Here is a 15,485-nt window from a genome sequence, read left to right on the forward strand (position 1 = left end):
TTACCAAAGAATCCCTTCATACCTTTGTACTGACACTTAATATTTTTTTTCTGTCCAATAGGAGCATGCCACTGGCAAGAAAGGGAGCAGTGTCCAGCGCCCTGTACATGTCCTGGTTGGACACTCTTTCCAAGGATCTCCCACCCATCCTGTTAGTTCGTGGCAACCACCAGAGTGTCCTCACATTCTACTCTTAAGAGAACTGATAATCACTGAACCCCGTGAAGCACACCTTGCCGATATTTGACACTAAACACTAATGTGCACACACCAAAACATGAAGGTAAATCACCTATGACGGAAAGGATAGTATTGAGGGTGGTGGTCAAAAGGAGAATAGAGAGACTAGGAGCACCTTCTCCTGAGAACTTTTGGTTTCTGTAACTCGGTGATCCCTGCAACTGACACACTTCATGGAAACTGAAGTGAATGTACAGGGTATGTTTCCGGACAGTAGAAGGTGAGAGAACGTGTCACCGTTTTCTTTGGGTCATAGGCATCTGAGCATGAAGTACACATTGTTTTGATTATCATTATTATAACTGTCACGATTAAAATGTGGATTTTTTTTCCTTGATTCTTTTGCTCTTTTAGGCAGCAATAATCACCATTTTCCTTTTTCCTCACTTGGGAGAAAAACATGCAGAATGCTTTGCAACACCTTTTATAGCCTTATAGATGTGCCTTCCAGTTCAATCAAATTCAATTATTAAAAATTGCCATGATTTGATGCTCAAATATTTGTAGATGTAGTAATCTATTTTTTAAATTGGGTTTTAAATGAACTTTTATGCGAGTGGACTGGCGTTGGCAAAGGTTTCCACTTTTTAGCATAAAAAGATTTTAATTTATTTCCAGTGAGGCTTATTTTTCCCCAGTTGTGTCTTAACTTTGTTACTTTCTATTCCAGATTTAGTCTTCCTTTAGTCTGTGAAGGGATTTTAGTGTTCCTAGTGCAGTACCCTCCACTAATCCTGGATGTTCTAATTATTAAAGCTGCAGGGTGAATTCAGATGTACAGAATGAAGGGCAGTCTGAACAGAATGCCATATAACTTTGATCACTCGAGTGCAGACGAATAGCCTTTGGCTTTAGGATGTGCTAAGAGGTTCTTTTCTAAAATGGTGTCTCAGAAGAATGGCATGTCAAAGCTGCTATAAAACGATAAATACACAAAGAACAATCAACCAAATACGATGTGACCTCCTTGAATTTATGTTAGTCCACAAACCTGCAGGTCTTGCTACAGAGGACTTTGCCTTAAAAGCAGAAGTAATGATTGTTGACTTTTTCTTATAAGCCATACTGGCTGGTTGATTGATTAGCGGGTAAATGCAGACATGGATAAACAGATGCATAAAAACAGAATGTAATGTCAGTTGTAATGTTGTTGCTATTATTATTATTTCATGTCACATTGTGTTTATTTCATTTCAAAACGGTCACATCTCTAGTTGTAGTGGAGAGTTGTTTTGTTTGAAACAGTCCATTTGTAGCTGCAGAATAAACGGTTTGTCGTCAGGACTTGGACTGAAACGTTTGTGTTTTTGTTCTAGTGTTGGACTGTTACAGAGTAGCCTGTTTTTCTTCATTTTTGCATGTGAAATGTTGGGGCTTCCCTGTCTGTTGCAGTGTAAATTCTAAAGGCCTGTTCAGGAATTGCAGCTGTTAAGGGCCTCGCCACAGATTACAGGCTTTTTTTTTTCCTGAGCTGTAGGTTAAAGTCAGTGCTGAGAATATTTCTCTCATGTCTTTGGGTTTGTCGAATGGGATGAACATATACCTCTATGCAGGTGGACCGAGATGAGTGCTAATCAGTTCCCCGTTGTTTATAAAAGGTGGTCATAAAAGGAAGTCACTCAGTCAGAACTCGGGATCGGATTTCTCCCGTCCGCAATGCTCCTAGTGGACCATTGCTGTTGATGAGCGTCGAGGTCTGGTCATTAAACAGGGTTTGGAGAGATGTAGACAAGGTTGCCCTGAGAAGCCATTTTCATTTCTTGCCAATGTCAAATCAGATGAATTGACTTAAATTGCCTTATGATAAAATTCTATAATGAACTGGTTTAGTTCCGCACACAACCTTGCCTCCTTCATGCACTTGCTGTACTGTTGATCATAATGTGACGTTCCTTTTAACGAAAGGTTGTTTGAATTTAAACACTAATGCTGAAAAGAGGCCATTCTCCATTTCCTGTCCATCACATTTTAGCAAAGTATTTTTTTTTTTCAATTTTATTTCCTCTACCCCATGTGAGCTTAATGCTGTGATGTGTTGTCGAACTCTGTGTAGAAATCCGTACCCCCATGACTGCATCTCGACAATACATGTTCATCACCAACCACAATGTGAGAAATATGCCATAAATATTTGAATGAAAATATTCATATTTATAGCTCTCTATATAAATACTCTAGTGGATAAAAGGACTTTGTACTTAGTCTGTGTGACACACGTAGTTTACTGTTTTCAAGAAAGTGGGCATTGTGAAGCACTTTGACTTCAAATGGTACAGTCTTACTGTTTAAGATATATTGTGTGAGAGAGTGTGTGGCTGTATAGACCTCCAGTTCCCTTAACAACTACAAAATATTCAAATTTAATGTTGCCTGTTATCTGAAATGATAAAATATATCTCTATATATATTTAAATATAGTTACAATTGGGAGACATATTTAGCCGTTGAGAAAATTTGCGATAAATGTGTAACAACCACAATGTGTGTTTCTAAGTAAGTGTGCATTCTTCATAGCTGTATAGCTGCACATAGCTGTGGCATCAGAGGCTACTGTACCATGGGTTCACGAGGTTCTTCAGATGTTCCTCTAAAAGCTGTCATATTGAGTGTAAAACCAAACAGATCAGCTTTTGTGTGTTTTCTGATGTTAATGTTTTTTTTTCCTTCTTTCTCTTTCTATCTCTCTCTCTCTCTCAACTCTAAACTTCCTGCCCATGTGTAGCCAAAGCCCAGTTCCTCTCACTCCAACAGAGTCGGGGGTCATGATGAAAATCAGCCTCATTTCTCTCAGCTCTAGTTCACACTGTATTTCTTTACTAACCTGTAAATATCTAACCAGAAAAATTAAGGGAGTGAAATAATGATGGCAAATTACATACGGAGAAATAAATATTTATTTTAGTCTAGATTTCTCCAGTTTTCTTTATTATTTTTTTTAATTGCATGTTGATTTTTGTTTCCCTTTTGGTTACTTTTACAACCGTTTGTTTCTCCTCTGTACATTTCTATCTTTTATATGCCTTTTAAAGAAAAGCTGTGTCGACAGATGTTCAAGTTTGACAACTGTTTAAGTAACGGTGGATCGAATTGATCTGGCTGGAAGAGGAATGTTTTGATATACTGTACTGTTAACTGTCACAGATATGCTTTTTTTTCTAACATTTTAACATTTACAGTTACCAATACTTTGTACATCTATATTGCAATAAATAAAAATTAAAAGCAAGGAGTCTGTCCTTTGAAACAAATTCTGCTGGTATCTCTGTCCTTAGCAATTTGTGAAGTATTACTTTGCTCCTCCATTACAGCTGAGAAAACGATGTGGAGTCGGGAGCTCGACAGTATTTTAAAGACCAACACCGCCCTCTTGTGTTCACACGTTTAAAGCACGTCATTTTTTTTTTTTTACACCAAAAGTTCTCCCTTGATATATATTTTTTTACATAGTACTTCAATTACATTTTTTTTCAGGCGAAGCACAATTTATGATGAATTTGTGAAGCGTTATGTGGCAGAAATAGGTTTTTGTTGACAGACTGAACCAAAACCACCTTTAACTGACCTTCAGAGTGGAAATGGCCTCAGCTGGAATTTGTGACTAAAAATAGCACAAGGGTTTACTTGAGGATGATTTCAGAATGTTCTGGGATTGTAACTGTAAAAGGAATTTGTGTGTAAAAGTGTAGTTAGTGTGTGTGGAGTTGCTCGAACTCTTAACTGAGTTTGTAGTGTGTGTGTGTGTGTGTGTTGCTAGAACTCGGAATTCACCTTTTGTAAATCACTTCTGAATGTCTTGATAATTCACTGAGAACTCAATATAGAAATCTGCCGATGTGAAGAAAAATTTCAACTTGCTAAGAAAAATATCTTGCTCCATAAGAACGCTAATTAAAACTTTATAGTGATGGAAGAGATATACAGAGGAAGATAAATCTAGAAACATGTTTTATAAATCTAGAGAACGCTAATGTAAAATAATTTCTGGTCTGCATTAAAACTGGTAATGTGCATGGTGGAATAAACATGAGTTTAACAAGAAAGAGGTTTGTCTTTGTGAGTTCCCTACGATACGTGTTCCAGTAATTATTGTTAAAATATCACATGAAATGTGAAAGATCTGCAGAATCTTGCTAAATCTCAGCTTCACACTGCCACTACTGCAGATCAACAACTTGTAAATACTTTACAATGCATTCACTTTTGATTTGTGGGAAATGTTTTTGGTCAAAAACCTTTTTCCCCTCTTTATCTTTTTTTAAACACTAGGCAAAGTTATTTTACAATTTAATTCTTGATCCTGGACTCAACTGATCCATACTGAACTCTGTATGTACTGCATATGCAAGCTGCTTTTGTTGAAAATGCTGGAAAATCTGAGATTCAGGACATTTAAAAAGGCACTGATTCATTTGAGCTAAATGCCACATCATCCTTATCAGGTTCCAGGAGAATTACAGAGCACAAAGTAAACAAAGAGCACTGTGTATTAAAGGATATATCACACTTCCTCTCATATAACACTGCTTCAAAAAAGATGCCAACTACTCCCTCGCAAAGACTGGAATTTACCCTGCAGTATTCTTTCAGTTCAGGGTTTCATTTTCAGTTAACTCAGAAATAAAATACAAAGTTACCAAACAGTAACCTTCATTAAAGGTGAAATAAAACAATTGTAAACTGCATTTTGTTTTGATGCAAATCAGCATGTTGAACAATTATTAAATGATTAAACATACAATTCAAAAATACAGAACAAACCTGCCTTGTCTAAGAGTTCATTCAGAAGTTTGTTGAACTGTAATTTTTTCAGCACATGCTATTGCATAAGATTTGCATTAAATTAGCAAGAAGCTGAGTGCCAGCTGTAGATGTAATATCTATACCACAAACTTCCTTTGTTTAATTAAAACCTAAAATCTACTGGACCCATATTGAAATGTCTTGATTAACAAATGTTCTGGGATCAGGACTAAGACCAGGACCGCTGCAGACTTATAAAAAAACATTAATACTGTACTTTTGATTTGAATTTACACAATGCTTCAGAACTAAAGCTGAAATTCAGAGTACAATAGTAGTGACCTGAACCAGACGATACATGTGATGTGTAGTGTACAAATATAGCCATTTTATTAACCGTCCAAAACAACCAGTTGTTGTAAGCGATTTTGATCATGTAAATTGACTCAAATTTTCCTGCATGTACCTCTCAGTCAGTAATGGATTTTAAAAGTGCATTTTAGTCAAACACTACAAAATTCATGAGCAGTTTACAAAATATCACTCTGAGTGTCTTTGTTTGCAATTTAAGGAATTAATTACGCAAAGTTTAAACCAGTGGAACTTCCCCTTAATACAACACTGGATACAAACAAAAAAAAACTGTAGCGAATAAAACTGTAGTGAGTAAAACTGGCCCAACAAGCAATGTATATTCTCTGGCATTAGTTTTGGTGATGAATAATCACTTTGGTCATTAATTATGTGCAAATATCATGTTACTAGCAAAATGCAAAAAATAAATATAAAATCAGTTTAATAAAAAGGCTAGCTATCGTATATACACATTTATGAAACTACACTTTGTAATGGTATATTTTCAAAAAAAGTTCGTAAAAAATATCTAAAAATAAAAACAAAACACTTTCAAAACAAACTGTAATGTTGTATGCCTCAGTTCTGAGTGCATTTTATCTCCATAATCATCACAATCACTGCAGTAGAGCACAGGCGGCTTGGACAAACACTCATGTCTGTTCCTGAAGCTGATAGGACAGATTTGAAAAAGAACTTGTAGCTGACCTTGTCCAGAGTTCTATCTTTGGTCTCCTCTGTGGGGAACATGGTCTCTGAATCAGTTTAATGGCTGCATTTGACTTCAATAAGCACCACATCATCACTTACAAATACACTGCAAGCCTTCATGAGCACAGACAAAAAAAAAGTATACTATTCAGCATTGAAAGAAACATACAAAGCTTACTCCTGGTTGTGTTCCTGGAGGCTGATCACTGGAGCTGAAGGAAGACTAAAGCACAGGTTCAACCCAGGATCAGTCATTGATGAATGTCATTTTACAGTAAAATGTAGATTATCAGACAAAACAAGTTTGGGTCTAAGTTTACTTCTGTAAAGGAGCTTTGAACACGTCGTAACTCACAATAAAGGAGGCCGACACGTCTCAATCATCACATGCTTCCCTCGAGCAGTGGCTTAACTGTTGGGCAGTTCCAAATGGACTTGTTTACATGGCTTGTGACACTGAGATACTGTTATCTAAAAAAATGGACAAATGTAGGTTGCATAGAAAAGAAACAGTAGTAGCACCCAATAAGGAATGATATTTGTCTGTAGTTATGTGTATTCTTTTAGATAACAGGTGTCAGAAAAGGCATTCAGTTTTAATGATTCTGACATCTGGAGTATAAAAGCTATGCTATTAGCTTTGTAGCTTATGAATAGCAAAACATCTCAACTACGTTCATGGAATGTTTTTGGTCAAAACATATCTATCAAAATTGGCTTATGACAGTAATTCATAGCACCCATGTATGTGATATTGTCAAATAAAAAAAAAGCTCATGTCTTTGATGTTATAGTGGGCTTCACAGTGGAGTCACATGGGCCACACAGTGGCAATCTACTGCAGCGTGATACGCAGCTTCATGTGCAGGTCCTGGCCCAGCTCTCCAGAGAGATAGTCTCTGTCCCTGCCGTCCTCCAGCTCCTGCAGCTGTGCGTGATTGTACAGTGGGGAGCTGCTGATGTCCAGCTCGTACACTCCAGCAGAGGCTTTTTCCTGCAGACAGTGCAGAGAGCTGAGACCATGCCGCTGCTGAACCTGGAACATTCCTCCTGTGTTCCCCCTTCTGATGGAGTATGCGACATGCTGACTGAGGGTTCTGATTGCAGGCACCAGCTCCAGGATATGTTCCTCAGGACTGCACTGGGAAATGTTGAGCACCAAGGTTAGGGGCGTTTTCATATCAACACTGGCCAGGCTGATGGCATTTTCGTGCACAGACTGAAAAAAAAATACAAATAAGTTAATTTATTGAGGCTAATGATCAGCACATGGTGCAACTACACATGAGTATAACATACGCAGCACTGGGCTGTAGAGTGGTGGAGCTTTATTCAGAATCTCTAAATGATTAGGAGTGGTTTTTGTGGTCCACAAAAAATTTATCCAGCGTCAGTACCTATAACTATAGAGAGCAAAGAGGCCAAACTACCTGTAGATACCTTTGATTTCAGATCAATTTTGGTAAAGCAGGTGTTTAGTTATGAACATTAAGTGTATTTTATTACTCAATAATTTATTATCATCTGTATATCTGACGGGGCGGCACGGTGGCGCAGTCACACAGCTCCAGGGGCCTGGAGGTTGTGGGTTCAAGTCCTGCTCCGGGTGACTGTCTGTGAGGAGTTGGTGTGTTCTCCCTGTGTCTGCGTGGGTTTCCTCCGGGTGCTCCGGTTTCCTCCCACAGTCTAAAAATACACGTTGGTAGGTGGAGTGGCGACTCAAAAGTGTCCATGTGAATGTGTGAGTGTGTGTGTTGCCCTGTGAAGGACTGGCGCCCCCTCCAGGGTATATTCCCGCCTTGCGCCCAATGATTCCAGGTAGGCTCTGGACCCACCGTGACCCTGAACTGGATAAGCGCTTACAGATAATGAATGAATGAATGTATATCTGACTCATAATTAGACAGGAACATGTCCCAACATGAACCCACCAAAGGACATGTAAAAAGTAAAACTACATTTGCAAAATGACTTTAAATTAAATTAATTATCTTTAGATTAATTTTCCTTAGATTTCCCGACCCAGCTTCAGTGCAAAACAGAAGAAGAAAACTCCAGACACTGAACATGTCTAGGCTATGTAAATTTTTCTTTTTCAGAGCAAAATCACTACGAGCGGTTGGTCTCTCACCTCCTCAGGCTCCGTTTGATTAGTGGTTCGCTTCTTCCTGATGCCTCTCTTTTGGGGGCTGTTGATACTGCACTCGTAGCACCCTTCTGTTGAGAGGCTGTTATCTTCTACAGCTCCATCTGCAGCGGCCGAGCTTAGCCGACCCTTCCCAAAGCCCAGGCCTGTCACACAGTGGCTGGATGCACACAGACAGGTAGAAAGATCTTTACTTGTCATTGCACAGGCAAGGAAATGTACATTTACTTAAACGTTTGGTCCTGAACAATTCAGGATACTGTGGTGGTATACAAAAGTTTAAAAATAGATTGAAATAGACTTAAATGAGGCAAACTGCATAGTATTTCCAGGGGGTAAATGATGTGACGCTATAGATGTTATAATTAATGTAACTCAAAGCACTTCTCGTGCCTGGTGCCATTTCCAAAGAGCTTAAACCTGTACGATAATGTCCCCTCAGTCCAGTAAGTCCCTTCTTCCCTTCCTTACCCTTGGCCCACCCTGTAGTACCCAGTTGGGCAGCCGCACAGGTAGCCCCCCTGTGTGTTGGAGCAGCCATAGTTGCAGGGGGTTTTGAAGGAGGTGCACTCGTCCACATCCTGGCAGCTGCTGGAGTGCTGCTCAAAGGTGTAGCCTGAGGGACAGGCACATTTAAAGCTGCCCAGCGTGTTGTAGCATGATGCACTGCCACAGGTTCCAGGCGTGGAGCATTCATTTTCATCTGCAGCACAGACCACCATGCACACACAGAGGGTTAGGAACTACAGAGCTGCATGTGCAGTTTGGACATCATTATTTTGCGGTTATGTCTCACTGAGCACTTGTTAACGTGGTGTTTATAAAAGAGAGGAGCCTTGATGATATGGATTAATACATGATGAGTGAAATTTTTTCTCTTGGGATTAACACGTTTAAATTATTATTAAATATTTATTTATTTATTTGTTTTAGATCAAAACTAATTATATTTGAGAACATTTTTTAAGTAAATGTGTAAAAGCCCTTTACAATAATAGCCCCCCCCCCATAGACAACCGGCAAAACTCCATTTGAAGAAAACTGCTATAAAAAAGTATCCGTTATAAAAAAGTATCTCTGTGGAGTTTTTTCTTGCTCCATAGAGGGTGCTGTTGTTCTATGGCTTCAAACTACAAAACACAAACATTTCTTACCGTAAAAAAACAAATGTCTGCAATCTTTGCTCAAGCAACTTTGTAAACAATGCAACAGTTAGCAAGACAACCATATGTCAATAAAGTCAATTAAAAATGCTTTAATGAATGCCATTGGAATTCCAGTGGTGAGCTGACATTTCTGTGGCTGCCTTCCTTTTGCAATAAAAAGTGAGCTGCCACTATTCATATACAACTCTCTCTCAGCAACAGAAAGCTTCTTGACTGCAAAAGCATATTCTGTACATATGGCTTTAAGTGATGCAAAATAAGTGCTATGCAACAGATTTAAAATTTCCATGGGACCATCCATTTGGAATCTTTTCCAAAATATACAACTGAATGTTTTCAGTTGCCAAGCCATATTCGTGCTTTAATCTTGACAACACAATACACATTACAAACAACGGCTTAGTCTTCACAGAATCAAATTTCTATTCAGTTATATATCTGGTTAATATTCTAAGTAAAAATAAATAGGCATACTCTATTCAGTAAAACACATCTGCACATTTTAATGCAAAACATAATTTTAAATGAACAATTTAATAAAAATGCAAAGGAAAGTATGGCACATGCAAATGTTATGGCACACAATACCTCATCATTTTTATGTTTATAGATTTCCTGTATATACAAACACACAGAAATTGTGCATAATTGTGTATTTATATTCACCTAGATCAGCATGAATCATTTGACAAATAGTGTTCAACTTCTCATACAACTATAAGGTGAAATACAGTAATAAAAGATGAACTGATGAGACCCGATCTGTGATTTGTGTACTTACTCTTGATAAATGGTTTTAATACATGAAATAATGAACGTAACACTCACCAACGCACTGATTCCACTGGTAGTGCTGTGTGTAGCCCTGAGGGCAGCTGCAGCGGTAGCCCCCCAACATGTTCTCACAACCAAACTGACATCTGTGACTACTGCCACACTCATCTACATCTACACACCGAGGACAAACCAAAACAGAGGGAGAGAGGCAAAACAAAAATGTTTTATCAAGCTTGCACTGATATGAGAATTCTGGGACAATAACTGTATAAAATGGAGAAACCACTTGAGCACAGTAACACGGCTACTTCTAAATATCGTGCTTTTCCAGAGTATAATGAATAATGATATATCATGATAAATACTTCTTTATTCTGAGACCAATTTGATTCGGATATCATATTGTGCATCCCTGATCTTTCTCTTTCTCTCTCTTTCTTACACACACACACACACAAACACACAGTATAATGACACTGCAAATCTACACCAAAGAGATCATTAAATACAAATCCTCATAATTCATTCATAATCGTCATTAGTTCTTTTATAATATGGTCTATCTTATTAAGCCCCACTCTTTAATTGTGGAAGCTTTTGTCCAGTCTGTGATGTGGTAGCATGATTTCCTTCCCTTTCCTCCCAGATTCTTCCCTTGTGGTATAATAAGAGCACCATATTAACTTAACAAGACTAACTAAAACCCTTTTCTGGGAATGTAAAAGTCTCTTTTACGTTCAACTCCTACCAGAAACGGAGCAATTTTCATGGAAAAATAAGCCAGTGTTGTAGCACACTATTAATGTGAACCTGATTGTCTGGCTCTGGGCGAGCTGGCAGTGTGACAGTACAGCGGTTGCCAATATACTTATGGAGAATGAAAGGCCTGTTGCTGCTAAACAGCTTGTTATTCTCATCAGTTTGTGACTGCATCTCTATATCTGCAGAAGAGCAGGTACATGATTCAAGGCTTTGTTAAAAATTTCTGTCGTATACTACTAAATGTATACTATTTAAGGCATAAGTATGTTGCTATAAGCCTCTAAAAGTGATTCAAAACAGATCCAGTGTAAAATCTGGGAGCTCAGCCATGTTGGAGCCAAGGCAGAAACCACTTCACCACACAGTCCCAATGCTTGTAACAGCAGATTAAAAACTCTCCCCTTGGACCGAGGTGAGTTGTTTAGTGGGAGTAGGCATGAGTAGATTTTTTGAAGTGTGCCAGACGAAGCTGAAGTTTGACCCTACTGTGGTGTCCAGAATTCAACAAAAATGTCCACAAAAATGCAGAAACACAGGTCCGATGGGAATGTGAGAGGGAGGTTGTGGTTGCTGTACTTTCACCTCATAACAAGATACATTTATTCAGTAGATTCTTTCTAGACTTCTATTTCTAGCCCATAAGCTTTCATTTGACACTTCTCCCACCAGTCCAAAGCAAGTCGCAGCAGACTACGCATGTGCACTATATCGAATCGATTGGCTTTCTGCTCTATGCATCTTGCCTGTGAGTCCAGGGACGTATTTTTGACAGTTTTTTTTTCACTTTCCAATTTCTGATCGTAATCTAGAAGTTGTAGCCGTAATAATTCAAATCGTATGCGTAAGTCTTTATAATCGCATATTTTTGAAGTCGTACAAAACTCACACAAAACAAATTATATATTTATATTTAGTATACAAATTAAATATTTATGTACGAAAGTATATGAGCGTGCACATGTTTTTTTTGACAGTAATCTTTCTCCATACAAACATACCTAATTTAAATGTTGGGACATTTGAAAACCGAATAAGGACTGACTGTCACTCTGTCCAGGGTGTGTTCCGGCCTTGCACTCAATGATTCAGGGTAGGGTGGGGACCCACAGTGATATGGATCAGGAAACAGTGGTTACAGAAGAAGAATGAATGAATGAATGAATGAATGAATGAATGAATGAAAAATGACTGTTACAGATCTGAGTGGAAAGATATAACACTGTGAATAATGGAGAATATTGGCCTTTAAAATAAATATATTTGTTGCCTTGCGGCATCTCCTCAGCGGAAGCAGGCCTGTAGAGAATAACAAAACATGCTTTGATTGAGATGTCCAGAGCAGCTATTCAGCCTCTGTAATTCTCTAAGTGAATTCCCCCATCACATGCTTTAAATGAGTTGGGCTGGGTCAGGTTTCAGTGCTAAAGGCAAAGTGCTGTTTTCAAGCATGAGAATCCCACCAGGGCAATGCGAGTGGATACACTAATGTGTAACACCTCACTGTACAGCTCCATTGACCTCTGAGCTGCAGTCAACCATGTAAACCGGATATATCTGATCTGCCCACTGGCCACATGCACATTCTTATGACCTTCCAGCCGCTACTGTGACAGTTTAGAATCATGTAAATGATCATTTTTTTAAAATACACAAAATAATGTATTTATTGCGGTGTAAAACAAGCAGAGCTTTAACAGCATTGATAACAACCTTGCTGTATTACTTTTTAAATGTCTTTTAGACAGCAAGGGCATTTATATACATCAACACCTCATTTCTTCTTATATCTAAAAAACAGTACTTTTCAAATGACAATGGTGTGACTGCTGTTTTAGAGGGTAAACTGAGTACCACACACAAGTATAAAACATACAGCTGTTGATAATGACATTACCTTCACAGTGCAGGCCACTAGAGTCCAGGGAAAATCCTTGCTGACAATCACAACTAAAGCTGCCAGGTGAGTTCTGACAGATACCTTTAGCTCCACACAGACTGGGTTCTGCGGCACACTCATTATTATCTGGGAGAAGAAAAAAATCCAGCAACATGGCATAGGATGTGTAAGAAAACAGCTTAAAGTTATACATGTTAAGGGAAGCAGATTTCATAATGCCATTATTCAAAAGACACAAAAGAGATTCACATTAGAGCAACAAAAATGAACATCATTTCAGATGAAAAGTATGTTTTCAGTCTGTGTACATTTTGGCCATTTGATTTGTGGTTTGAATGGGTAAATTGAAACAGAATATGAACAGACAAATATTTATAAATAATATTTCTAAAACTTAAAATATGAAAAAAAGCCTCTGACTTGAAAACAGAAAATAATGTTTCAAGGAAATAATAACAGAAAAATGCTCCATGTTTTTGCTTTCTGGTCTTTGGTCAAGGCAACTCAAGGCAGGTATATGTTGACTGTTTTTTGCAGTTCTAAATGTTCACAAGCTTAGCAGGATGGCTGTGGAATCATATTCTGTAATAATTATATAAATTTAGACGTGGCAAACAGAACACATATTTCACAGTGATATCTGCCACATGTGACATCTCACATGATTGTGAGGAAGTAAGGTTTTTCCTTTAGGGGTGAAAAGAGATTTTGGCCTACTCAAATATAGTTGCCGGGCACCATGACCATTACAGATAATGAATGAATGAATGAAATATAGTTGCCTCATCTTCCTCACAATAATCTGACATGGTGCGAGACGTGGCTATGGAATGTCACTTTTTTTTCAGAGCATGGTTCTAGAGCTATGGTCCCATTGACCATCATCTCTTTACCCAGTGAGAGGGCGGATAAATGTGTTTAGTGCTGAAGAGTCATCTCCCAAAAAATCAATTTTGAGAAGCAGAAAATGTATCCAATTAAAAAATAATAATCACGATAGATTACTTTAAGAAACAAATATGTCCTAAAAAATAAATTTAAAATATAAAAGAAATATTAATTAGATTTTTAGAGGAATATTTAAAGTGTTTAATATTATTGTGTGTGTATCTGTGTATGTGTTTTTATTACCTATACAGGCCGTGTGATGTTGTGTGAAGCCAGGCGGACACTTGCATGTGAAGCCACCAATAGTGTTAATACACATAAACTGGCAGTTGTGCCTCTTCATCTGGCATTCATCCAAATCTAGGAGCAAGAATCAAAATTAAACCCTTCACCTCAACACCTTATCACTCTCACTGTTAGAGACATGCAGCAATCTGAAATCGTATTTGCCTCTGGCCAAAATTTACAATTCTGTATGCTTTATGGATACTGAATATTACCATAGGTAGGGTAACAAAACATTGGATTCAGAGACCTGACAGAGCGAGACGGGTTTTGTACTTATTACAGAAAGATAAACTGCTTTTAAAATCCTGAGTAACAAATTAACTGCCCTCTTTTGTTCACTTTATTCTCTAATGCATTCAGCCAAATATTCCCTGTATGTACATTTCATTCCTTCACAGTGCTGTGAGCCAGCTTCCTCTCTGCTATTGAAAAAGTCTTGAACTCTATGACTCTTATGGCTTTTCAAACATGGCCTGCTTGGTTCAGTTTTTTAAGAGCATTTCACTTTAAAGGTAATTCCAAGACTTATTCTGACTAATAGTTGTCTGCTTGTGTATTTTGGATCTCTGTCGTGGATCATGTGTGTCTGACAGCAGTGTTTGTTTTTTAATAGTTATAATAGGACTATTTGTTAGCTCTTGAAGCTTTGTTAACTGTACTTTTTTGTATTTATACAGCACAGCCAGATACCTTCAATACTCCACTGGGCATCCACTAAAAGAATGTCTGAAAACTGCAGAACATAAAGGGCTTTTTTAGTATAAATAGTGCCAGACACTGGTCGCCATTCCATAAAATGAACTCTAGGCTTTAAAGAATGTCCTCCCATTTGACAAGGAAGGACAAATTCAGGAAGGTGGTTCCTCTGATGATAACTGTTCTTTCATCGCTCAGTAATAACCGCTAATCTCAGATGTGTCACGCTGCCAGACAGGAATGTGATCATTTGGATCACTAAAGTGAACAACAGAAAGGGCTCATAATCTGATTTAATTAAAATCTGTGGAAAAAAAAGGAGACAGTACAAAATCTAAAATAGGACAGATGCTCATAAATTGGGTGAATAATGGTCATACTGCTATGAAACCATTCATAAAACCATTTTCAATCCAAAGCCCTTTTCACTGTACTGCAATACTCCAGTATTACCTTACTTTCCAATTTCTTTTTAAAGTTATCTTTATGAAACTTGGAAACATTATTAAAGTTTCAAAATGTACCATTCCTCCCTGAGTCCATACTGTCCAAATATGGAAACCTAAGTTGAAAAGAGCTTTTTTCTATCTTAGGCAGGACTACAATTTAAGGCACAATAAAGGACATCATATCACAGCCGTCTTATAGGTACAGCAAGAAATACAGCGGTGTAATTCTAAGTGATAAAAAAGAGGTTTGATAACGGACATGAAAAAATGATTTATGACTGTTCTTGTGTTTGTTCAGCAGATTTCAGAGATGAAATACAGCAAAGCTGTAGAATATGGGCCCTTCCAGTATAGGTAAATATTCAGCGGGG

The 15,485-nt window shown here is 37.9% G+C and overlaps 2 protein-coding genes across 3 annotated transcripts in view; one reads left to right on the forward strand and one right to left on the reverse strand.

Moving 5' to 3' along the window:
• Positions 1–3,488, forward strand: part of slc12a2 (solute carrier family 12 member 2) — a 41,419-nt gene extending 37,931 nt beyond the window's left edge. For both annotated transcript variants that reach the window (XM_066650983.1, XM_066650984.1), the window contains one exon: positions 62–3,488. In XM_066650983.1, the coding sequence (XP_066507080.1) occupies positions 62–197 (136 nt within the window). In that variant the 3' untranslated portion in view covers positions 198–3,488. The remainder of the gene's footprint in view (positions 1–61) is intronic.
• Positions 3,489–5,008: 1,520 nt separating this feature from the next.
• LOC136674577 (fibrillin-2-like) overlaps positions 5,009–15,485 on the reverse strand; it is a 69,891-nt gene continuing 59,414 nt past the window's right edge. The window contains exons 60-65 of the mRNA XM_066650629.1: positions 13,925–14,041; positions 12,791–12,919; positions 10,186–10,305; positions 8,663–8,894; positions 8,177–8,351; positions 5,009–7,264 (exon numbers count right to left, since the gene is read on the reverse strand). Coding sequence (XP_066506726.1) covers positions 6,881–7,264; positions 8,177–8,351; positions 8,663–8,894; positions 10,186–10,305; positions 12,791–12,919; positions 13,925–14,041 — 1,157 coding nt within the window. The 3' untranslated portion in view covers positions 5,009–6,880. The remainder of the gene's footprint in view (positions 7,265–8,176; positions 8,352–8,662; positions 8,895–10,185; positions 10,306–12,790; positions 12,920–13,924; positions 14,042–15,485) is intronic.

The sequence above is a fragment of the Hoplias malabaricus genome, chromosome 18, assembly GCF_029633855.1.
Source record: "Hoplias malabaricus isolate fHopMal1 chromosome 18, fHopMal1.hap1, whole genome shotgun sequence".
Lineage (NCBI taxonomy): Eukaryota > Metazoa > Chordata > Actinopteri > Characiformes > Erythrinidae > Hoplias > Hoplias malabaricus.